The sequence below is a fragment of the Lynx rufus genome, unplaced genomic scaffold (assembly GCF_022079265.1).
Source record: "Lynx rufus isolate CCGP_SWC_20201006 ecotype Redwood Valley unplaced genomic scaffold, mLynRuf1.p SCAF_6, whole genome shotgun sequence".
Classification (NCBI taxonomy): Eukaryota; Metazoa; Chordata; class Mammalia; order Carnivora; family Felidae; genus Lynx; species Lynx rufus.
The window spans coordinates 17,353,395-17,379,092 of NW_025814878.1; the positions used below are offsets into that span (position 1 = coordinate 17,353,395).

The following is a 25,698-nucleotide window of genomic DNA, read 5'->3' on the forward strand; positions in this document are numbered from 1 at the left end:
GATTCTAAATACCATTTTATAACTGTTATTGACAGTAAGATGGTTTTGTGAGTGAAATGTATTTTCTCCCTTATGTAAGTAATCAAAGGATACACATGAAACAGCAAGGCTTCTTTTATGACTTGAGTAAGAGCTGTAGACTTAGTGCCAGGCAAGTTGTTTCCGAAGGAAGTGGCTAAGAATTGCCCGGATTGCTATTGCTATTACTTCATGTTAGAAATGTTGTGCGGTCTAGATAATCTTTGCACCAGTATTGAAATACCACAGGGAGACAATCCATGCAGTGGCATTAGAAAAGCAAGGCAGCAGCTGGGAAGAAAACATGTGCCCATGGTCAGTTTCAAGATTATGAATAATGTAGAGACCCACAGACTCCCAGGTGGGCCCCTCCATCCACAGTTGCATTAATTATGCATAGAAATTTGATAGCTTGTGTTCCGTGTATTTATCAGCACAGAGACAATTTCTTACTCTCAGGCCACAACTGTGAATTTCATAATATCAGGACTTGCCCTTAAAATGATATTCTTTCTTTTAAAAGAAAAATCTGTTGTTTTTTTTTTTTTTACAGGTAGGTTTATATGAAAATATACAAGAAGGTTGTTTTGATTATAGTTTCTTCATTTTATAAAATCAAGGAAATGTTCTTGATCCCAGTGTTCTCAGATTACAGAAGTAGCAAATTAGAGGGGGTTTGACTTTCGGAGAAGTACGTTTTACTGCTTGCTGCAGAAGTACTTTAGCTATCATGGATTTTTACCCCCTCATTAAGCTCGTATGATTTCCTATGTTTTAACTTTAAATTTGCATACCAGTTACTCTGCTCCACTCCCCATCAAGAAAAATAATAATCAAATAAAATAATCTTTGGTAGGGAAATATGTACCAATTTTCTCCTATAGCCCAAATCCTAAATTGTCTCGTTGGTTTCTCAGAAGTATAAATGTGTAGACTCCCAACATACCTGTTTCTTCTTTACTAAAAAGGTATCTGTAATACAGGGATGCTTTCTTTGAAGGCAGATAAAGGAGGGGGGAGTGTTCATTTGCATTTCAAAAGAGATAAACTTAAGGTCCTTTAAATACCATCCTCCTTTGTACAATCTAGCCTTTTATTTAGAACTTCACTGAGAGACTCCCTAGGACAGAAGAAAATATAAACTTTTGTTCTATAACCTGCAAATCCTCCAGTCATTACAACTGCTTTATCTTCACGGGGTACAGGAGTTTGCTGTGTGAGACGCTGAGTGACGTAACACCACATTTCTAGGTTTTTAAAAATCAAATTAAATTTGGCTCTGCATCATTGCCATGGAGTTTTAGCAGGAAATCATTTATTCTTGGTCATTATTGGAGTTTCCTTGTCACCCTTCAAGAATGTGTAAATGTCTCAGAATCTTAAAATGAGCAAAATATCCTGGGGAACCCCTCGAATTTTCAGTTGAAGTAACTGTTGTTCCACCCCAAGCCCTGTGAGCACAGACCCTCAGTGCTCTCAGAGGACCAGCACCTATGGAAGTCATGCCTGCCCACTCCTTCAAGGGCCCTGCCTAGCCAGTCCCTTCCCCCTCCTTGCTAGAATCCCTTCAGAAGCTCAAGACTTAGGTCAACCAAAGCCAGAGTGGAGTTGTTTCAGAGCCAGATTTCTAACCGTTGCAGGATGCTTTTTACCTCAATATCCAGGGTTCTTTGTCTCGCCTGTTTGAAGAGTGAAGAGATAGACACAGAATAAAATGAGCAGCAGGCAAAAGTTTATATAGGTGATCAGAAAGTAATAGCATGAAAGCTCTCTTTGCAGAGAGGGGGCATTCAAAAGTGAATGCGCACAACAATAGGCAAGGGTCCTAGTTTAAAAGGTTCTGTTCAGGCCCTCCTTCCCTTCCCCCTTGTTCCTTCTCAGGTTTTACGGTTGTTGGGGTTGTTGGCTGGATAACTCTAGGTGCTGGGTTGTCCATTCCTGATTGGCTCCTTTCCATTGTATGAGGGGTGGTCTCTGGCCATACCATTCCTTGTGGGTCATCGTTTTATGGTCTACTTAAAACTTTTGTCAAATCCCTGAGGGCAACCTGAAGGAGAGTAGGTGGTGTCTGTTACATTCTTAAGAGGGACCTTACACCTGAGGGGCTTTGCTATGGTCAGACCCTCCCAACATTGTTCCAAAATATGTGTTTTTCCCCACCCTAGGACCTCAGGTCCTAATCTTTCCCTCTCTGCCTATTTTATCCTATCTTTTCCCATCATATAACTCCAAACCTACCCTGAAGATGAGAGCCCAAAGCCTGACTGCCTATTGAAGTGGAGAAAAGAGAGAAAAATAGAGGAGAAACACATATCAAGATCTAAATAAATGATCTTGACAGCCTAACACCCAGCCACATACACAGATTACATGTACCCTTGCAGAAACAGGTGATTTCCATTAATTTATATATTCATTATATATATAAATTATATATATTCAGATATATTCATTAATTTATAGATTTAGGAATTCTTGATGATCTGTCTATAAAAATGTTGGTGATCAGTGTGCCCGGGTGGCTCAGTCGGTTAAGCATCCGATTTTGGCTCAGGTCATGATCTCGCCATTCTTGGGTTTGAGCCCTGTGTTGGGCTCTGTGGTGACAGCTCGGAGCCTGGAGCCTGCTTCAGAATCTGTCTCCCTCTCTCTCTGCCCCTCCCCCATTCGCGCTCTGTCTCTGTCTCTCAAAAATAAATAAATAAATATATAAATATGTTTGAGATCTTTAAAATATTTTTAGACAATTAATAGCAGTAGGGGCCTGGAAATATTTTTATGTTTGGAGTTACCAAAATAGCATGTAAAATTCAGAGGTATATAAGCAATAAGTAAAATACTAAGTAAATAAAGTAATATAAGTAAAATAATGAACAACAGTGTCCTGGCTAGAATTGTGGCTCATATATCACATTACTGATAGGCTAAACAACTCTACAAGGGAAAAAACTATTTTCGCAGGCTAAGAGTTTCCACTTAGATTCAGTAAGCCTATTCTTAAAAATAAAGCATTTACTGGTACATTGTTACAGCATCATGAAAGGGCACAGATAATAATATGGTGCTTACCATTGAACTGGTTCCTGCGTGTCTTTGGATAAGTTATATACGTGACATGGACTGAGATAGGTAGATAGATAGATAGATATAAAGATAAAGATAGAGATACACATATAATTTCATAGAACCTAGGTCAAAGGTTGACAGAAAACCTTTCTTTTTCCTTAAAACAATGGGAGTTTCAAGATAAATAGGGAATATTGTAGAACTTTAGAAACTGCTGTCGTGAAGTTTGCTAATGTATACCAGACAGATAGATGCTAAACACTGAGTATAATGTTCCCTATAAGTAGTTAGCTAAGTTATTTGTATGGATCTTTGAATATGTCTACAAGGTTGGCTTTCAGATAAGGTTGCATAATTTTTTCTTCTGACCAGTGAGAAGCCTGGGAGGCTGATCCAAATCTGATCACTGCCAAAAGTCTGGGGTCCAGGATGTGTTGATAAGAATGTTTGATCTGAACTTTCTCTAAGATGTGTTAACCGGCTTATGTCACCGTGTTTGTATGGAAGCCTAGGAGGCTGGCCCATTTGAGCCTAAGATATTAGATCTCTTCTCAGTCAGGAAAGTCTGGGATTCCCAGTCTTGGCTGGGAGCCTACTCTTGAAAAGGTATGACCCTATGCTACAAGTCCTCTGGAATGAGGGAGACTTGAGATTAGGCCAAAGTTCTGAGTGGTTGATATGTTCAGGAACCAGATTGTTCCTCCTAAGTTCAGGACAAAGGGTGGTGGGTAGACACAACTCTATGCTATTTCAAATTAGTTCATTTCTAATTTGGGAACAATCATCACCTTCTTGTCATCAAGTAATTCCTCCTTTTTTGCCTGTGTTTTCTAGGAAACCTAACGAAGCATATGAAATCTAAAGCGCACATGAAGAAATGCTTGGAGTTGGGAGTTTCAATGACATCAGTGGATGATACAGAAACCGAAGAAGCAGGTACTTCAAAATTTAGTTGACTGACCTCTTCACTCTGCACACTGGAGCTTTGTGCCTGGGGTGGCAAAACAAGTTTTGATATTTAAGAAAAAAATGATCCCATTGCATTTTATTAACTATGAAATAGAGAAAGGAATCTGACATGCTGAATTGCTTACAACATACCGAGAAGAAATAAATCCATTTCAGTTCTGACTGAAAGGGATAAAAAGGCCTCACTATAAAAACACTTCTATCTAGAACCGTAAAGCAAATCTAATTATACTTGCATTGTGACAGGGATTTAGATTTTATGAAACTTTGGGGAAACTTGAAAAGCAATTTAATGTATTATTATTCCTATCAAGAGGAAAAGAAATCCATCATTAATCTGAATAGAAAACCTGAGGTCAGTCAGGATTCCTGAGATATATCACTTTTATGTAAGTTTATATCCACAGAGACAGGTCTTCACTTTCTTTTTTCTTCCAGCCTCATCAGTAGCAGCATTATCCATCCCCATTTGTTGAGGGTTTTCTATGGGCTGTGTGACATCTGAGATATAAGGTGTCACTCTAGAGTTCTTTTGTTGGGTGGGGATGAGTCGGATTAGTTATTAAAAGACAAGAACCCGTGTAAGGTCTCCCACCCAGATGAGTCCCCAGTGAGTATTAAAGGAGTTCAGAGATGGAACCATCTCTTGGGGCTGCAGGGTTGGAGGAAAGCTTTTGGAAAGAGATGGGGTCCAAATTAACCCCTAATCTTGACATTTGAACCTTGATCTCCACTATCTGTTCAATTGTTTCAGAAACTATGGAAGATTTGCACAAAGCTGCTGAGAAGCATAGCATGTCCAGCATTTCAACTGATCATCAGTTCTCAGATGCTGAAGAATCGGATGGTGAGGATGGAGATGATAATGACGATGATGATGAAGATGATGATGACTTCGATGATCAGGGAGATTTGACACCAAAAACAAGATCAAGAAGCACCAGTCCTCAGCCTCCTAGATTCTCATCCTTGCCTGTGAATGTTGGCGCCGTGCCACATGGAGTTCCTTCAGAGAGTTCCCTGGGGCATTCTTCATTGATCAGCTATTTGGTCACTTTGCCAAGTATTCAGGTTACTCAGCTGATGACGCCAAGTGACTCATGTGAAGATACTCAGATGACAGAATACCAGAGGTTATTCCAGAGCAAAAGTACAGACTCAGAACCGGAAAAAGACAGGTTAGACATACCTAGTTGTGTGGATGAAGAGTACATGTTGTCTTCGGAGCCCAGCTCCTCTCCGAGGGACTTCTCACCCTCAAGCCACCATTCCTCACCAGGATATGACTCTTCACCCCGTCGAGAGAATTCACCAAAGAGGTATCTGATACCCAAAGGAGATGTATCACCCAGAAGACATTTATCACCTAGGAGAGATCTGTCACCCATGAGACACCTTTCACCAAGAAAGGAAGCTGCGTTGAGAAGAGAGATGTCACAGAGAGATGTTTCACCAAGAAGACATCTGTCCCCAAGGAGGCCGGTGTCACCTGGGAAAGATATCACGGCAAGAAGAGACCTCTCTCCCAGAAGAGAACGAAGATACATGACCACCATAAGAGCGCCATCTCCCAGAAGGGCTTTATACCATAACCCACCATTGTCCATGGGGCAGTATTTGCAAGCAGAACCAATTGTATTGGGGCCTCCTGTAAGTATGATTAGCTTTCTCTTTCTCACGTCTAAAGCCAAAGCATATTGGAGCCTCTTGATAATACACTAGTGTGAAATTTGCTATAACATGGGTGTCTCTCATGGGGAGTGGTGAACTTGGTTACTGAAAACAACAGGAAGACATTTTCTCACATGCTGTTGTCGCTAACATGGCTGTGACATTACCCCAAGTGTAGTAATGCATCAGAGCAGTAGTGTGTTTCCAACCGGGAATAGGTGAGGCTTTTCTAAATGCTTTCTAAGCTTAACTGATTATGGGCATGAGTTGAAACCTTTACACGAGTAGGAAAGGTGAAGTCTTTGGAATGACATGGCTGCATAGACACATACTCTCAGGGCCATTTGGGTGTCAGTTATAGAACTTTTCCGAGCAAGGGTCAGCCATTAGCGTTGGCTTTCGATACCTTTTTTTTTTTTCTTAAATAAACTCATCACCTTGCCCACAGTGAGTGGACATGTGAAGCTGGTGAGTGACTGGGAGAGGAGAAAGTGACCTCCTTGGTGTATTGTAAGTCAAAGGCATGAACCTATCTGCTTTTCTTGCCATTACTACTACCTTCTGCTACCAAATGCACTTGCTCAGTGAGATGGTGAACCCAAAGTTAAGAGAGCCCAGGGAGAGAGTTTCAGAGAGTTCTGTGGTATGCGCTCATTATAAGTTTAAATAACAATAGTAACAATCATGGGTTAAATTTAGGTAGTAGGTCTAATGCAAATCCATAAAAAAGCATCTGTCCTGCCCCATTCCGTGCCCTGGCAGACCTTGATGTTTCTCAGTTTGTATGGGATTTTTTTTTTTTAATTTTTTTTTTCAACATTTATTTATTTTTGGGACAGAGAGAGACAGAGCATGAACGGGGGAGGGGCAGAGAGAGAGGGAGACACAGAATCGGAAACAGGCTCCAGGCTCTGAGCCATCAGCCCAGAGCCTGACGCGGGGCTCGAACTCACGGACCGCGAGATCGTGACCTGGCTGAAGTCGGACGCTTAACCGACTGCGCCACCCAGGCGCCCTTGTATGGGATTTTTTTTTAATGAATGAAGCAGACACTCAGCATAGACAGATGAATGATACCTTTTGAATTTCTAAGCTTTAAATGTATTTTTGTTTTCTGGTCTCTGCTTTTTGCTGTTCTCTCTTTGCTCAAGGGTTTCTATTGTGCGGCTCAGCACTGTCCTGCCAGCCAAAGGCACTATCCCCTTCCAGCTCTGTCTTCTCACTGCCCTGGCGGCCAGGTTCTTCCTCTTGTTGCCTTTTTGCCACCTTGAGTCATGAGCTTAGGTTATCATTTTTAAACTTCAGGAAAGGTCCCTGCTGCAATCCACTCCCCTTCCTCCAACACCCTCTTTTCACAACTGGATACCAACTTAATCTCTATGGTGCAAGTACTGCAGAAACACACATGCGATCAAGACGTAATTTATTTACCAAGATAATGAATTAGCAAGCTAAGAAAAAAAAGGTGCATTTCCACAGGTTTTTGGGTCTTGGTGGGGTGTTAAGTAGAAAAGAGGGAGCTTCTGAAGTTAATGCCACTGTGGCATAAAGAGTCATAGATTCACAAATCTGACACATGCCAGGATATCACATGGGGTATAAAATGCTTTCTCTGGTATAGAGCAGCGATGTTGGCAGAGCATGTACGATGAGACTCTCCTGTACTGGCCTTGGCCAGGTGGACTGAGACTAGGGTATTTGTGAAAATTTGGGGCATGTTTAGTCAACTGTAGTGCCAAAAATATAAGCCTTTAGTGTCAACACACCATGGTTATTAAAAACTAATAGCAACTAACTCAGTCAACCCGGGCAAAGGAATTGAAGGGAGTGGACTAAGAAAGTTCATCTAAATTTTGGACATATGACCAGAAAGTTAGGAGGAGATTGGTTTTATTAGTCATTGAGTTTGCAACCAATTGTTTTTTTTATACTGATTCATCTGGATATTCAGTACAAATATTCAACTTTACCATTTATGAAGGCCTCTATTACTCAGCTCAATTATCTTTAGAGCATTTATGGCCTGCTGCTTTGTTCACGTGATATGAGGGACTAGATCAGGGAACGCTCTCTGAAGAAGGGGCAGTTGGTCCAAAGCACTTCCCATTTAATGTTTTATCACACCATTTTTGAAGGGCAGAGGAAGATGTTTATTTTTTAGTGCTGTGTGAACAAGATTTTTATTGCCAGGGCAAAACAGAATTGATGATAGTATGAGAAGTAGCAATCTTCTGGTTGCTCTATTGAATGAGAGCTGCACCTTGTCTGAATAATGTTGAAAATACTAAATTAGAGTAGCCCTAAAAACAAACGGTTTTCATGGAAATTCTCTTAGAAATACCTTGTCTTGTTGCTTACCATTGGCCAAGAACTAATAGGTCTGTGACTGTGGCATGAAAGGATCTTCTAGTCCAGCACGGCACACTCATCCTGTGGTTCAGTTTGGAGTGGGAGTACCTAGCGAGCAGGTTTGTAGGCGATGAAACTCCCTCATTGGAATCCTACTTCCCTGCTGTTTCTGCCCTTATGCTCTCAGTTTAATTTTAATATAGATAGATGATAGATGATAGATAGATAGATAGATGATAGAAAAGGAAGACATGGAGGAAGGAAAGGAGGAAGGAAGGGGAAAGGAAAAGAAACGAAACAAAAAGAAAAGAAAAAAGAAAAGAAAAGAAAAGGAAGGGAGAGAGGGAGGAAGGAAAGAAAAAAGAAAGAAGTGGGAAAGAAAGGGAGGAAGAAAAGAAAAGAAAAGAGAAGAGAAGAAAAAAGAAAAGAAAAGAGAACAGAAAAGAAAAGAAAAGCAGTGAAAAGGGAGGGAAGGTAAGAGTCTTTCTCATCAGCAAATATTTTTGAAGGTCGAATACGTGTGGCTCAAGGATGATGATGAAAAATTTTTATGGTTTCTGGCCTCATCTTTTTTAAACAAAAAATTTCCTATTCCATTTTTAAAGTTTAAGTAGATAAATTAGCAACGAAGAGAAAGGAAGATGTGTCCTAGTTTCCAGTATGTAGTATAGAAGAACACTGTGCCTGGTCACAGAGTCGACATTCAGTCCTGTCCCTTGCTATCTGCGTGATCTTGATCGAGTCACTTAACCTCTCGGCCACAGTTTCTTGATCTGCTTGTGACAGCAGGGAGGCGGGCCAAGCAGATTTCCGTCCTTGAAAGAATTTGCCATTCAGCTGTGCGGAATGCTGTGAACTGACAGCCTCCTGCTGTTCCTGCCATCAGGACAGGCCTCAGTTTTCAAACTGAGGCTATACTCTCCCCTGCAGCCCCCGGCCAGTGAGGAGCCTGGATCAGTCCCAGCTGAGCACCTGCTTCCTCTCCTCTCTACCTTCACACGTGCGTCAGCTCCCCTGCCTCCTCCTCCCCGCACTGAACTACTTGCCCTCCTACCTCCGTCTTTGCGTTTGCTTCCAGAGCACCTCCTGACACTCTTGAAAAGATGAGGGGTAACAGAGCTGGGACAGGGAATACATATACGTACGCATAATACAACCCACGCGGGTTCGTTATTCCCATTTCCAAATCAAGGTGTTTCTCACCAAGATTGAAGTAAGATGAGAGTTTGTTCACCATATCACGATGATAAGGTTCAGATTACAAAATAGGGCTGCAAATAAGGTAGAGAAGTCTTACTGAGAGCTTCTTTGGAGGGTGAAACAGGGGCGAATGCAGGGACAGAAGCTGTGTGGCGAGGCCTGGTAACGTTTCGAGCAGTGCAAGTAGTGACATGGTAAAAATTCTACTTTCAGGCGGACTTCTGTGGTTGTAATCATTAATTGCTGGTCAGTAAAGATCTGAGTCTTTGGGGATTGAGGTTCATTTGATTATCTTCCAAGATTATTATTCTGAGTATCCCAGTTCTTCCACCGTAATTGGTGTTTGTTGTAGGAAATATGCCATTTTCTAGATTAGAGCAAAGGTGAGAGGGATTTATTGTTGTTGTTGTTGCTGTTGTAGCAGCATTTAAATAAGTCTCATACTGTAAAATTCTCACCTTCTTTAACTTGTGGGGTTCTTGTGATTATAGGATTGATGATTTCATTTCTTCCTCTACACTTCCAGGACAATTCATTTGTTTCTAGCTTGAATAAGGCATAGCCCCAAACAGGGTAAGGGCCTAGCATGGCACAGAGTGACAGAGATAATGCATAATTTATAGTTCCCAGGCTGGTCTCACAGTCTAAATAGAACTGGATGAATCATTAATGGTATAGAGCATACCTTGAGCTTGAGAAACATCCTTGAAATGAATTAGAACTTTTTTTTTTTCTCTCTCTCTCCTGGATTTCTACCATGCTTGACAGGTTTATATTTATCTGATTTTAAGTTCCCCCAAAAATAAAATAAACTGAGTACCTTTTAAAGATGCCAGTCCATTGAAAGGGTGAATCTCAGAAATTGAAACCTGATAAGCTCTTGCAAGCCTGATAATCTCGTAGTCAAATGGTGTTTCGCTACAGAAGCAATTACAGAAAATAAGATCTCTTTCAGGACTGGGACCGTGAAATCTGGAATTCTGGCCCCCAGTTGTCAGTGTCCTAATTCATTAATTGCCAAGAAGATATTTAAATGAAAATAATCACATAAAAAGAAGATATTAACGCCTGATAATCTTTGGTTCCCAACTGTGTAGTCGAGTATGAGTTGTAAATGCTTGACACATTTAATATTAACTACTTTGATGGATAGTTACCTTACAGAAACTGGCCCTGATTTATCACTTGATAGAGGAGCTGGTCTTCCTTCCAGCTAGGGTGCCTCTTGAGAAGGAATTTATTCCTTTAAACCAATGTCTTGCACGTTGTAGGAACCAGTTTGTCTATCACCACTATCTTATCATCTGCTCTGTGGAAATTAAAAAAAAAAAAAAAAAACAGTTTTCAGACTTGTCATTCCAGTTATACTCATCAACACTTAAAAAAATATTAAAAATCTTCCCAGTATATAAACAGATGGCAATCTTTTTACTTCCTTTTGAATTTAAAAACCTACTATTAGTGTTTTTTGCTCAGCAAACTTTTTCTGGTAATTATCCATTATTTTCTTTTTATAAAAAGCAAAACAAACAAACAAAAAAACCAGAACTGAAATGTGTCTCTGTACCTAGTGGAAAACACACTGCATGTTTTATCATATTTAGAATCAAAAGTAAATTGGGGTGCCTGGGTGGCTCAATTGGTGAAGCATCTCACTCTTGATTTCTGCTCAGGTCGTGTTCGAGTCCCGCATCAGGCTCTGCACGGACGGTGCGGAGCCTGCTTGGGATTCTCTCCCTCTGTCTCTGTTCCTTCCCTGCTTGTACTCTCTCTCTCTCTCTCTCTCTCTCTCTCTCTCTCTCTCTCTCAAAGTACATAAATAAACTTAAAAAAAAAAAGTAACTTTTCACAGACCAACAGCTTCATTCCAGGATTCTAAAAGACAACTGAGTGGTCTCTTGTATCATAAAAAGTGAAAAATCAATAAAGGGATGAGGGAGTTTTAAAATGTTCTGAATGAGTGAGTGAGTGAGTGATAACTGTGTGAATGAGACAACTTGATGTAAGCATGAAGAGTATTGGGTCCTAAACGTCGTACTCTCTGCTTCCTCGCACAGAATTTAAGAAGAGGGTTACCTCAGGTTCCTTACTTCAGTCTCTATGGAGACCAAGAAGGTGCTTATGAACATCCAGGCTCCAGCCTTTTCCCTGAGGGTCCTAATGACTATGTCTTCAGTCATCTTCCGCTCCACTCTCAGCAACAAGTGAGAGCTCCTATCCCCATGGTGCCAGTTGGTGGGATCCAAATGGTTCACTCCATGCCGCCGGCCCTTTCCGGTTTACATCCTCCACCCACATTGCCTCTGCCAATGGAGGGCTCTGAGGAGAAGAAAGGAGCTTCCGGGGAATCCTTCCCTAAGGATCCCTATGTCCTTTGTAAGCAGTACGAGAAAAGATCTCCTCACGTTTTGCAGTCATCTGGTCCACCTAGCACACCCTCTTCTCCTCGGCTATTGATGAAACAGAGCACTTCGGAAGACAGCCTAAATGCAACAGAGAGGGAACAGGAGGAAAATATACAGACTTGTACAAAAGCCATCGCCTCTCTCCGGATTGCCACAGAAGAGGCCGCTCTGCTTGGGGCAGATCAGCCAGCACGGGTGCAGGAACCCCACCAGAAACCCTTGGAAAGTGCACATGTTAGCATTAGACACTTTAGTGGACCTGAGCCAGGTCAGCCCTGTACCTCAGCCACCCACCCTGACTTGCATGATGGTGAAAAGGACAATTTTGGTACATCACAGACTGCATTAGCTCACTCCACGTTTTACAGCAAGAGTCGTGTGGATGACAAACAGCCGGGCTTTCCCAGCAGCAAAGAGCTACCTTCAAGCACAGAGGGAGGCAATGAGCCTTCATCAGAGAAGAGTCAACTACATTGATCTAAGATGCATGGAGACTTTCGTTTCCACATTTTCCCATTTTGTTTTTGGTTTCGTTTTTCTAGAAATAGAGGTAATCAAGTTTATAGCATGCCTGTCTTAAGTTACAGTAGTTTGCTATTATATATACTTTTGTTATATCAAAAGAATTAGGTAAATTAACAAGTCACCATGAGCCTGACCAAAACAAAATTTGAAATTAACCTATTGGGTCTGGTACTTTTAAAACTGTACAGATGTTTGTGCCTTTTCTTTACTTTGCTTATATTCTTATAAGCATTTTTTAGCAGTAATTTGTACATATTTTAGAATTTGTGTATCTGCTTTGTAATAAATGTAATTTCTTTCCTTTTTTGGACACTTGGATCTAAATGATGTAAAGCAAAACAGCATCAATATATATGTGAGGTTGCACTAAAACATATTTTTATATGATTAAAACTGAACAGCTTTTATGTACAGCTCTGATTCTGTAATACTAATATTTATTTACTTTGTTTCATAAATTGTACATTTTTTTCTTAATGTTGTGGATTGCTTTTCTATGTGAAGCATGGGATTTACTGTTGCGTAACTAGAACAAAAATGTATATTGTAAACAAGATATTTAAACTAGAGTATCTTATTCTGCACTTATGCATTAGTTAAAAAAAGAAGATAAAGGATGTATCAGTCAGTTCTTAACTCTTGTACATTTTTTTTGTCTCTTGTTTGCCGGATTGACTATGACTTAAGCGCTGATTGTGATTTTAAACTTATAGTACCGTAAAGCATTAAAGTAAACAATGTGCTATTGTGAGTTTTTTCAAAGCTTTATAAATCAGTTATAAATAATATTAAAAGTATTTGGTCTTATGTGAACATGTTGATCTATATACTCATCTAAAAATATGGGAAAACATTCCGCCCCATGTAAATATGTACAAGTGCATCACTGGTACAATTTTATGTAACTCAGTTGGACACTAGGTTGCCACAGACCTATGCTAGGGTGTCTTTAAAAATTAAAGTGACAAAGCACATGGGACTGTGTAGAGCTTGGTTATCGGCCGGCCCGGTGGCTTGGCAGGCAGTGCTGTGCGCTGCCGGTGGAAAAGACCTGGGCTTACAGATCTCCTTGGTTCTTGCTGCACAAGATGGTGACCAGAACTAAGGCTGCTCTGGAGGGGATGTGTTTGGACTTGAGGGTTAGGAGTGGACCCGGGGAAGGGGCATGGAGACCTCTCGGCAGCCTTTCCTCTCAGCCGGTCCACATGGTAACAGGGTTGGCATCAGCTTTAGGGGAAGCCACTTCACCCTCTTGAAGAGGGGAAGAGGGTCAGGCTCCTGGCTATCTCAGGGGGAACGGGGACAAGAAGCTTTCCAGGGAAAAGAATTTGTGGGAGGATGATGTCTTTTGTACACAACATTCAGTATGGGCTTTGGTTAGCGTGGAGGTGGGCAGAGCCTTTGTTTGTAGGTCCGGAAGAATGGAAGAAAGGGAGGGGGTACAACAACACGTGTGCATACACGCACATGTGTGTGCATGCACACATACACACACACAATCTGGGTTATCTTTGTGCTATATAGTGGATTATAATTCTGTGAAACCAAGTTTGTATATTGAATTACATTAAGGAGTGTTCTTTAAAAAGAGAAATAAATATACAATTACATGCTTGAGGTGTCTAGTTTTTAATGTGTTGTTTTACATTTTAATTTCTCAATTTTGTTGCTAAAGAAATTTTGATGCCACCAACATACCATCTGTGCTTTTAATTGCTAGGCTTTGCCCATTCTGAGGTATGCTGAGCATGACTGCTTTTCACAAGTGAGAAGACAGTCATTGGCTTCCATATGTCATTCGATTAGGACAGATAGTGGTCACCACGGTGTGAGCTCTAGAAACGCAGTCACCGGATTCTAAGTGTGGGCATGGACAGAATACATTGCATCTGCAAATAGTCATGAATAAATCAGATGATAATTTCCTCTTCTGCCTCCCTCTCAGTATGCATACATATCTGAAATTTCACTGGGGAATTCTTATTTTTGCTGAGATGACTGAAGGCAAAAACCAACTGAAATAAATATACCATAAGATGTCCACAAATCACAGTTCTTTACTACAAAAGAATAGAACCTTTTAATAACGAAAGTGGAAGCTCATTAACGGTCAAAATCTATCAGTAGTTCCAGTATAAAAATCTCAAATTAGAGGATTTGCAATTTAACCTGTGTTGGTTTATGAGCCAGAGCGTCTTTTAAAATTACGTTTTATAAAAGTGAATTAAAGGTCAACACAAGCAGCCAGCCTAAAATCAGTCTCTCACTGAGGAAAAAAAACAAACAAACCTGAAATATTGAATTACGTAGGGTGATTTGTGTGCCTTACTGCTCACTGGGGCGTGTGTGTGTGTGTGTGCACGTGTGTGTGTGTTTGTGTGAACCCAGGCCAAATGAAATCACTCTTTGTTTCCTCCTTTATCTAATTTATGTCTTGTATTCACTCATTCATAAAACGGTTTTTGAGTGCCTACTATGAACTGGCTACTATGATGGGCTCGGAGGAGGATGAAAGTATTCCTGCCATCAAGGAACTCCAGTAAAAGGCAGGACGTGCACATGAGTATGTGTAATATGGTGTTACAGCTAAAAAAAGATGGCATATTTGGTGTGCTTTGTTGTCACAAAGGGGAGAGCACCTACCCTGCCAATAATGGAAGGAAGGGCAGGACAGGCTTCATCACAGAGGTGGCCTTGGAACAGATCCTTGAAATAACAGATTGACTTATTCAACAGATAAATTCTCATCACCTACATTAAGACACTGTTCTCCGTGCAAGTTGTACAGTACTGCACAAAACAAATTAAGTTCTTGTCTTCATGGAGTTTATATTCTAGTAGAGGTGCATTTAAATAAAAGCTGGGGAGGGACATGTTAGATGATCAAGGATGTGTAACGCAGAGAGTAGGTAAAAAGCAAGATGGAGCTAGCTCCCTGAGTACGTGATCGGGTAGTATGTGCTTAAGCCAGAAAGACACATTGAGGTCCAATTTCTTAATCCAGCCTGAGGACATCAGATCTGGCTTTATAAGCTATGGGGAGCTGAGCCAAGGAAGGATTGAAGCAAGAAAGTGGCATTGCCATTGCTAGTGCTGTTCTTATTTAGAAAAAAAAATCACCGGGGAAGCCATGAAGATGGTGGATTTGAGGCAGGAAGAGTGGAGGCAGGGGACCAGTTAGGAGATTTATGAAGTTGTGCCATTTCCTTGGAAACAACGGCAGCAACGATCCAAGAAGACGATGGGGTCATGGAGAAAGAAGGGACAGTTTTGCTCAATGAATAACTGATGGTAACTAGTGACTCATTTGGTGTCTGGGATGAGAGAGATGGAACAGGTGAAGACGACCAGAGTTCTTCATTGGGCAGTGGAAAGAGGGTGGTGTCCTTAGCCGCCAGAGAGGATTTGTACCCGACGCAGGTAATGAAATGAGCTCCCTAAGCAGTTTAGAATGAGTTCGGTCTCAAGAAAGACCTAAGCTGGAGACTAGCTTGTCACTTCTTGTCACTTATTCATAGCTGAGAGTGCCGAATCGAGGAAATCACCCAGGGCATACAGAGGGAATGAAGAGGGTGTCTGAGGACCTCCAAAGGGAGGACAGGCAACCCGGAGTGAACCACGAAGATGCATCTCAGATGGCAGCACATCTCAAGTGCTGAGCTCTACCTAAACCTGATTTTTGAAAATCGGATTTCCATAAATTCTCCAAGACAATCTCTAGAAAGCAAAACCTGAAGAGCGCCGCTTTTGAGGCCAACTCTAGTTGTGGCATTATAACGTGATGGTATTTCCTTAGCAGCATCATGGCAGCTTTATTATTAAATCATCAATTAGAGGTCATTAAACTAACCTGTCGTTTACAAATGCCTCTCCAAAGCCCGTGCTTAAAGAAGTGAGGTGAAGTTTCCAAGGAGAAATAGGTTGTTTGCTGAGGAACCAAGGCTAACACCAAGATCCTCCAGCAGCCTGTCCAGACTTCCTTAATGAAGTTTCTGATTACTTATGTTGCTCTCATTTAGATCAATATTACGATCACACCCGTTGACTGTGAAGATGCTATAGTTGGATGACCTCGGAGTAATATAAGCAGCACCAAATCCATTTCTGCCCTGGATAACCAAGGTTATTATTAGTTTGGAATATGTTACTAAATATGGTTGTATCTACTTTGCCACAGTATAACTCCCCCCCCCCCAGGGACCATTGGTATCATTTAAAGCATGAAAATATTCCCATTGGTTCCTGAGTATAGAGAAATCTATGCTCACCCCTACTCTATATTCATTAATAAACCTGGTTTGGCCATGTGACAGGGAAAATGACAGAAAAATTTTCATTTGGCATTAAAAAGTGCCAAGGATTAACAAGCAGAAGGTACAGCTCTCAATTTTCTAGAACTCTTTATGGATCATTTTATGAGTACATATCTATTGCTTAGCAGTAATTAGAACCACATTCAGAAATACATGCTGGTCATTAAGATGAATCAAACCATCAGATTCTCTCTTCATTCACCAAATACCTAAAATGTATTTCAAATTCAGGTATAAGTCCCTGGCATGTTTTATATTTCAAGTAGATTCCAAACTTTGTTATCTTGTTGAAATATAAGTTTCTGGTCTGATGCAAATAAAATTGCAGGAAAAAAAAAGTAGCATGATTAATGATACCTTTTATTAACTCTTCAAAAATTATGTTAATGGGGGTGTCTGGGTGGTTTGGTCGGTTAAGTGCCTGACTCTTGATTTCAACTCAGGTCATGATCTCATAGTTGTGGGACCAAAAGCCCCCCATTGGGCTCTGTGCTGGGTGTGGAGCCTGTTTGGGATTCTCATTCTATCTCTCTCTCTCTCTCTCTCTCTCCCTCTGTTCCTCCCTTCCTCACTCTCTCAAAAAAATCAGGGAATGGGTAAAATATTCTAAAATAAAAACTTTTCTGTTAAGAAATGCTTAAGCAGTTATATAATAATATCAGTGATTGATTCATGTCTCCAAAGCACAATGAAAAGCTCAAAGTGTTTTGTGGGTAATTAAGAGAGGAAAAGTGAGAAATGTGCAACAGGGCTTCTCCAAAGGGGGCAAAACGTGGGATGACCCGAATAACTGGTGCTGCTTGCATATAGCACGGCAGCAGGAGCCTGGGGTACTTCACTCTGAGCACCTGATCTGCCGATGGAAATCTTCATCCACACAGGTATTGCCCATTTGCAGCCATATGCCCAGGGCTGGGAACAGCAAGGACCATGGAAATCATTTCATCTTGAGCACCATCAACCTTAAGGAGAATCTATCTCGAGTTCTACGTCTGATTACAAGACAGCAACCATCAATTCTGGTAATAACATTTGTCATGATTGAGGGTAGGTGATGACTTGAGACTCTGCAGACTCTAACTTGTTAGCCTTGAGTCAGTTCTTTTTGTACAATGTAGGAAAAACTGTACCCACAAACTGCTTGTGGTTTGGGGCCCCAGTCCCTGGGATTGGAACTGCATCCCTACACGAAAGTGTTTTAAGTTAATGCTCGTAAGAAAGATGTGCTGGCCCTGTTTCAAGTGCTTTCATCTACTTCCTCATTTAAAAGTCCCCAAACTGAGAGAAATAATTTTCTTAAGTTTACACAGCTACTAAGTGGTTGGGTTCTAGAGTAGCACTGTCCCATGGAACCTTCTGCAATGACAAAAATGTTCTATACCTGCGTTTTCTAATGCAATCATCTAGCTCCAGCTACCTGTGGCTATTGAGCGCTTGAAGTGTGGTGAGTGTAATTGAGAGACTGGATTTAAAATTTTACCTATTTATACTTATTTTAAACTTTAGTAGCCACGTGTGGCCAGTTGGTCCTAAATGGGACAGCCCCGCTTAAGAGACTGCCCACGTATCTTCAGCACAAGCTATACCCTGCACTTCTACCTGCATTCATTCATTTTATAAATATTGAGCTCCCATCATGTGCCAAGCTCTGTTCTTGGTTTTGGATATGTATCAGCGAACAACAAAAACAAAACAAGACATCTGCCTTCACAGAACGGTGTTCAGTGCTTACTGTTAAATATCTAGCTAAGGAATTTGGTGATGCGGTCCTATCAATTCCTCCTCTTTCTATTGAGTTTTGGACCTTGGAACTCACCCAAGAGGTAACAGCCAAACCATAATTTTATGAAGGGGTAGACAGGCTCGCTATAGGTGAGTCCTCTCTTTCCTGCTGGAAATCACTGTCAAAAGCAAGGATACAGATACATCATATCCTCCGGACTGATGTGGAGCCTTCCACCTCCTGCCTTAGCCTAAAGGCCCACCCTTCAGTGGGTTCAAGAGAGATGTGTCCAGGCTCCAACAAGGGTCCTGGCTCAGCCACAGCTTCCACACAAGTAGTAGAGATCTAGGGGAAAGAGCTGTCCTCCTCTAGGCCCTGGAAATCCCACTTTCCTTTCCTGCTTACTACATGTAAGCAAACAGGAGGGGGGCAGAAAAGAGTCAGCATAGGGGTTTTAGGACAGCTCTGCCGTTTTCACTCCCAAATGAAGGGAACAGAGGGAGGGAAGAAATGGAGGGTGTTCCTTTCTCTTCCTGAGATGCCACGCTGACTCCTAAGTGAGAAACCTAGGCTGGGGCGGGGCGGGGCGGGGCGGGGGGGGGTGGGGGGAAGGCTTCCCTTTCCACTATTTCCCATTGTTCCAAGTAGCCAGATGTACAGACGACCACATTGTGAACTTTCCCCTCTTGGAGTAAACCCACCATCATCAAGGACCTCTCCCCCAAAACACATTCTATGATGTTATCTATCCTCTTGAAACCGGTGAGATTATAAATCGAGTGATATTCAACCAAAGCAAATACATTAAATAAAATAACTGCATCTTAGGTGAAAAAATTAGACCATGCAGCCTTTTCTGGAGAGAATTAAGCTCATCAGGAAATGATTTGAGCAACTATTTTCTCAAATCTCCCAAGTAGAGTACATAACTAGGACCATCCTGATGCATAGGATAGAAGTTAATTCATTACACACAATGGGTGCCCTAGGGCATTACGCCTACTATTCTGACAGAACCCTGTTTGTAAAGAGGTGGATGGTAGAATGTTCCCCAACTCAGTGAAAGCCCCGTCGCATTGTCAAATCTGGCTTACCAGAAGTTATGTATTGACTATCACAGGAAAGCATAAAATTACCTCAAACTGCACTTGAAATGTGGCTAGTTTGAATTGATATGTGCTATAAATGTAAATCGTATGCCAGATTTTGAAGACATAGCATAAGGAGGATGCCAAAATATCTCATCTATAATTTTTCATATTGATAATATGTTGAAATGATTCAATTTTGGATATAGTAGGTAAAATAAAATGTTATTACGATTGATTTCCCATGTTTCCCTTTCTAAGTATTGGTACAGAAAATTGAAAATTATATATGTGGCTCACATCCTACTTTTTTGCATGACGCTGAGGAGATAATAAATCTGGTGGGGTGGGGGGAGAGAGCTCAGCGAGGAAGTCATTTCCAGAATTAAGGCAGGAGATGATGATAGCCTTTTCTTTTGCCTTTTTTTTTTCTTTTTGGAAAAAAAATTGCTCTGTATCAGTGGTTCACAGCCCTGTCAACCCATGCCACCTTCCTTTCCTGATACATATTTTATAGGGCTTCTTCAAAATTTTCAATATAACATCCTAACTGTATACAAGGGAGAAAAGGCAGCAAAGTAATTTATAATAAAATCTTACTTTTTTATTCAATAAATAGTCTTAAACTCTTACAATTCAAGATTATAATAGAAGATCTAATGAAGGAATTTGGCCAATTACAAATGGCATGGAGACTCACGCACCACAAGTGACATTGCCTCTAAGGCATGATTTTCCGAAATGGTCAACGAATCTTGCAAAGTTCCCAACAAAACAAAATACAATCTTTTCTTGATTTACACCGTCATTGCCCTTCTGGAAAGAAAAAAAAGAATGAGTCGATTGTTAGTTCTGCTGTAACACTTGTTTTAAAAATTGTTCCAGCGGAATTGATACGTCAGGGAGCAATTTGGACATAATGCATTTGCTTATGCATGACTTTTTTGGTGAGAAACACTAGGTGAGCCCTGTGGGATTACACACGTGTACACATTAACGCACTTCAAATACCTACCAGCCGTCTCATTTTATCGCCTGCATCCTGAGCCGCATGCGCACATAGCTGTTGCGGCTTACCGTCCGATTTCAGATACCCCTCCTCACAGCACTTCCCGATAACGCCAAGTGCAGTTCTTGTGTTGCTCACTTCCACTGGCAAACCTCAGGTCTTTTCCAAGTAAGGTACTGTATTCATTGTAGTACTTGTATATTTCTTAACCATTTAATGTGTGTAAAACTGTGCTACTATTTCTACTGGGGTCATAGCCTTTTCTTTGCGTGTCACTGGTGAGTACCGTGCCTAACCCCACTTTTCTCATACATCCTGTGGTTTTTACTGCACAGTTTTGCATAACACAATCCTTTTTAGGAGCACACATGTCTTCGTATGGCAGAAATGACTTCCTAAACATCTATTCCTTCCTCAAAAAAATTTGTCTTTATAATAAAACAGAGTTAGGTTTAATGTTCATATAAACCTAAATAGATGTTCCACTTTCACAAGTGTCTGGAGAGACATTAGAAAGCTGTGAAAAACTGCCCTACACATTGCTGGGGCATCGGCATCCCGGAACCTGTCCACTAAATGCTAGTCATACACTGCAATGGCAGCACTGATCCAAAAGCCTCCATAAATTTCCAAATGCCCTGGAAGGGTGTGTGTTATACTGCCCCAGTTGAGAACCACTGGTCTGAAGGAAGGAAGGAAGGAAGGAAGGAAGGAAGGAAGGAAGGAAGCAGATAAAGAGGAATAGAAATCCATCAGACAGATATGTGTTTAGTTATCCTAAAAAGCTCACCTGCAATAACTCAGAATCAAACATTTTGGGTCTTACGTCTGAGAAAATATTTCAGAGCATTTGACAGTTTCTGTAAATCTATCCTGAATACAGTTGCTGACAAATAAATACACTGATAGTGTGTTAAGAAGACTCCCACTATTTCAATCAATTTAAAAATAATGATGGCATAACTGCTTTTTACCTACCGTGTCTTGCTGCTATTATGAAGATGCTCGAGTTCAAATCCATCTAAGCCAGACACCAAGATCTCTCCTGTTTCTATTATACTCTTCTAGTCGGTGCAGTGGCCCTATTACCACCTTTATTTAGTAGTAACAAAGAGCATTTGGAAAACCTACAAACATGAAAACATCACTTTACACATTCAAAGATTTTCAAAGTGGACACTACCTGATGGACTCAGAAGGTTAACTATATTTCTTCATTCTCTCTGCAAACCAAGCTGAATGCTCAAAGCTGCTCTCTATACATCTGCACATTTTTGCTGTCACCAGTTGAATTATATGCAGTTGGACTGAATTCCAAACCGGTTTATGCAAGTTTTGTGGATTATCAAGGTTACATAATTTAAATCTATAATAAAGCTGTGAAGTATCAGTGCAAAAAGAGAGAGTGCTTACACTTATAACTACTAAGTTAAGTGCTTTCAAAGGACTTGATAAAGACGAGCCATGAAAAATTGTCATTGAATTACATGTGGGTGATACAATTATAAAACACTTAAAATAACAGAAAAAACAAATAATGATTTAACCTTCCGATTGGTTCCCGATTGTCTTTAAACTCCCACTCTTTTTTAAATAAAATGAAGTTGGAATTTAGGTAACACTTTATGATTGGGTTGTATTTGAGCTACCTGACCAGGTCTCCAAGCACAGACTTGTGCTCCAAGGCAAGGTAATGCATTACACTACACTAAAAAATGGTAAATATATAGACGTTTTAGACTTTTAAATTCAAAGAACATATTTAAAGATGTATGTATCAAGTTTTTATGATCCTTGACTTTTTAAAATGAACCAACCGACTACTAGTTCTGGTTACATTGTGTAAAACAACTTTTCCTGTGCCTTGTTGTATTCCTAGAATTTGGCATGAAAGAACCAAGCCACACCAGCCGATAATGGAGCATTCACAAATAGCATAAATTATTTGACATAGATCTTCATCTGTTTGTCTTCATAACATTAGGTACGGTGTAAATAAAAATAACCTCTCTACTTTCCTGAACCAGAACCCCAAACCAGAAAAAACAAAGCCTAAAGAAAATTCCAGAATGGATACTTACTGACTGTTTTCTTTCCTAACAACCTCTGTGTTCCTCTTAATCATCCTCATTTTCCTGAGATGGATAGGGAAGATTAATTAGCTGCACCCTTAATTAAAAAATGCAAACATCATCACAAAAAACTTCTTTTCACATTCTTTTTCCATGAGTGAGACCTCAGAATTAAAATAGCTATTTTGAGTCCAACCGGTAACTATGAACACCAATGTAAACAAATCCTGCATGGTGGGGAAAGATGGCAAGAAAGAGCAGGCGTGGTATTTAGAATGTCGATGTGTTTCCTTGTAAATTTACCCCAGGAAGACCTGCCTGTGTTTCAGCTCCTTCCAATATCTGGGACGTGCACATGTTCAGAGTAATCTATACCAGAACTCCCTCCTCTCATCTTTATTTTCTGGAAAGTTGCAGAAACGGATCCTTTGTCTGTTTTCTTAGTCATTTTAAATAAAGTGTCAAAAATCTCTAAGGGAGGTAGACCTTAGAAAGTACGGGATGATCTCAGAGCTGGGCCTACACATCTCTCCATTCTACCTCCTTCCAGCAGAAACACAGTATGCTTCCAGATTTGGGTGGCTTCTGGAGCTGGGGACCCACCCGAGAAGGTGGTAGGGAGAGGTGGAAGAAATGGCACTTCAGGGTAGTTACAAAATGAAAAATACTAGTCCTCCTCCTTGAAGGAACAGTAACAGGCCTTCTCTCCTTGACACTATCGAATGAGATCTCTTTTTATTAAAATTGGTCCTCTGGTGGGCTTTTAAGGCACAATTATGCAAAAAAGAACTCTTACTGCTTGTCTCTGTGCATTTCCTTCTAACACAAGACTTAGAATGGGGGTAGCAATAGGAAGCACCTGAGCCTCCTCAGCCCCTTCCCACACTTTGGTGGATGTTAATACTCAAATTTACCCTCCTTCTCCAGAGACAGCCTCGTGCACTGTCAGCGAGCAGAGACTTGAAAACCAGGGTTCAGATCTGCACTTTGCTACTTTCTAGCTATGTGGCCTGCGCTAAGTTATGGAAGGCCAACTCTGGATCAAATGACCCCCCAAATCACAGTGGTTTGATAAATAAGTAGGGTGTATTAATTGCTCACGGAAAGTTTCCCAGTGACTTTTCTTTACATGATGATATAAGTCAGGGCTGGGTAAACCATGAAATGTGGTTTGGATTTGGCCTGTGGCAAGTTTTTTGTATGACCAATGAGCTAAGAATGGTTCTACATTTTCATTTTATTTTGTTTAATGTTTATTTAGTTTTTGAGAGAGAGAGAGAGAGAGGGAGGGAGAAAGAGAGAGAGAGAGAGAAAGAGAGAGGTGGGGAGGAGGGGCAGAGAGAGAGGGAGACACAGAATCTGAAGCAGGCTCCAGGCGCTGAGCTGTCAGCACAGAGCCCAACATGGGGCTTGAACTCACAAACCGCGAGATCATGACCTGAGCTGAATTCAGATGCTCACCTGCCTGAGCCACCCAGGCGCCCCTCGCTTTACATTTTTAAATGGCCACAGTTTAAATAGTTATAGAAGTATCTTCATAATATCTTTAACTCTGCTTCTTGGTCCTCAAAGACTGAAATATTTACTGTTTGGTATTTTACAGAAAAAGTCTGCTGTTCCTTGATTTAGGGACCCCAGCTCCATCTACCTTAGGTCTCCACCATTGTCAACAGGAGGAGTCTAGGGCCAATTCAATAAACTAGAAGGGAGAAGAGTACATGGGATGGATGGTACATGAGAGGGTTTTATGAGTCAGGCTCAGAAGAGCCGCACATCAGTCCCCCACCCCTGCCATGTTCTAATAGCCAGAAACTGGTCACTTGGCCACATCTAGCTTCAAAGGAGGCTGGGAAGTATAGCCCAGCTGCTTTCCCAGGAAGCAAAAGAGGGGGGATGGAAGCTAGTCTCTGCCACAGCAGATTACTTACCTTCTCTGTGTCTCCATTTCAACCTGTGTGAAATGGGAATAATAAACAGGATTTTAGAGAACTGAATGTGTTAATATATATAAAATGCTTAGAACAGGGCCTGGAACATCGTAGGTGCTGTGTAAGTGTGTTTACTGTTATTTCTCTGTGCCTGCAGGTTAGAAATATGAGTATCCTTCTTGACATCTACTCTCCCCCATGGCCCCATATCCAATCTGTCACCGTGTCCTATCGACCTCTAATATCGCTCAGATGTGACTTCTTTTCCAGTATGCCACTGTTTCAAAATATAGGTCTCACTATTAGTCAGGTTTGGTGAGGCCAGCAGATCTGGAGATGACGGCCATTGAAGATAGTTTATTAAACTCACAGGTCCCAAGAAAGAGGGGACACAGCACTCCACAGAGGGCCACATGGGGAAGCACCCTGGTTGGTCAGGAGGCAAAGGGTGAGAGTAATGGGCCAGGCAGGGTAAGCAGGTTTAGGATTGGTTAGTTTGAATAATTTCAGTGAGCTCTAGGGCTCTCCCTAGTTGTCTGGTACCTACCCCTGGAGTGACTGAGGTTGGGGGAGAGTGGCCCAGCATATAAGAACTTGATAAAGGAGAGAGTTGGGAGCATGGGCTCTGAATTGTTTGGTTTGCCTATGAAGACGGGCTTGTGGGCCAGTCTTTCACAATCCCTAGGGGTTAGCTAACCCTGGGAAGGGCAGTCCCTCCAGGTCAGCCAAGGCCCAGATGCCAAGAATTACAATATAGAAAGTAAAAAGGTTAACACAGCCACTGCCCCTCAAATGCATTGCTTGCAATGTTCTTCTTCCTTACCCTTGTGAAAAAGGCTTCCTCCCTGCAGGCAGAGTGACCTTTCGAAAGCCTACATTGATTGTGTCACTAGCCAGTTGACAACTATGCAGGAGCTTCCTGATGCCCTTGGGAGAAAGATCAGAGTCATTCACATGGCTATAGTGCAAGCCCCCCTCTCCCACCCTCTTCCTGTGATGTTCTTCCCCTGGGCCTCTGTGCTTCAGGCAACCTGGCAGTCAGTTCCTCCAACATGCCTTGTTCCTCCACCTACTGGGCCTTTGCACCTGCTCTGCCTTCTGTCAGAAAAGTACTTCTTTGCTCTGCACCCTCTTCTCCTTCCCTGTTTAACACATGCTTCAGATTTCAGCCCAGATTCACTTCCTCAAAAAAATTTGCGTTGCCCCCTCCCCCATACTGTGAAATTACTTGCTTGGGTACACAACGGTAAAGCTGTGACAGCCGGGTTGAGTGGGTTCAAATCGTAGCTTCATGACTTCTACCCTGCTTGACCTTGAGTAAGTTATTCAGTCTTTTTTTCTTTCTTTTTTCTTTCTTTTTTC

General features: G+C 41.3%; 1 protein-coding gene across 1 annotated transcript in view; it reads left to right on the forward strand.

Moving 5' to 3' along the window:
• HIVEP2 (HIVEP zinc finger 2) overlaps window positions 1-13,818 on the forward strand; it is a 196,592-nt gene extending 182,774 nt beyond the window's left edge. The window contains exons 8-10 of the mRNA XM_047101691.1: window positions 3,919-4,020; window positions 4,808-5,703; window positions 11,331-13,818. Of these exons, the coding sequence (XP_046957647.1) occupies window positions 3,919-4,020; window positions 4,808-5,703; window positions 11,331-12,155 (1,823 nt within the window). The 3' untranslated portion in view covers window positions 12,156-13,818. The remainder of the gene's footprint in view (window positions 1-3,918; window positions 4,021-4,807; window positions 5,704-11,330) is intronic.
• The last annotated feature ends 11,880 nt before the right edge of the window (window positions 13,819-25,698 follow it).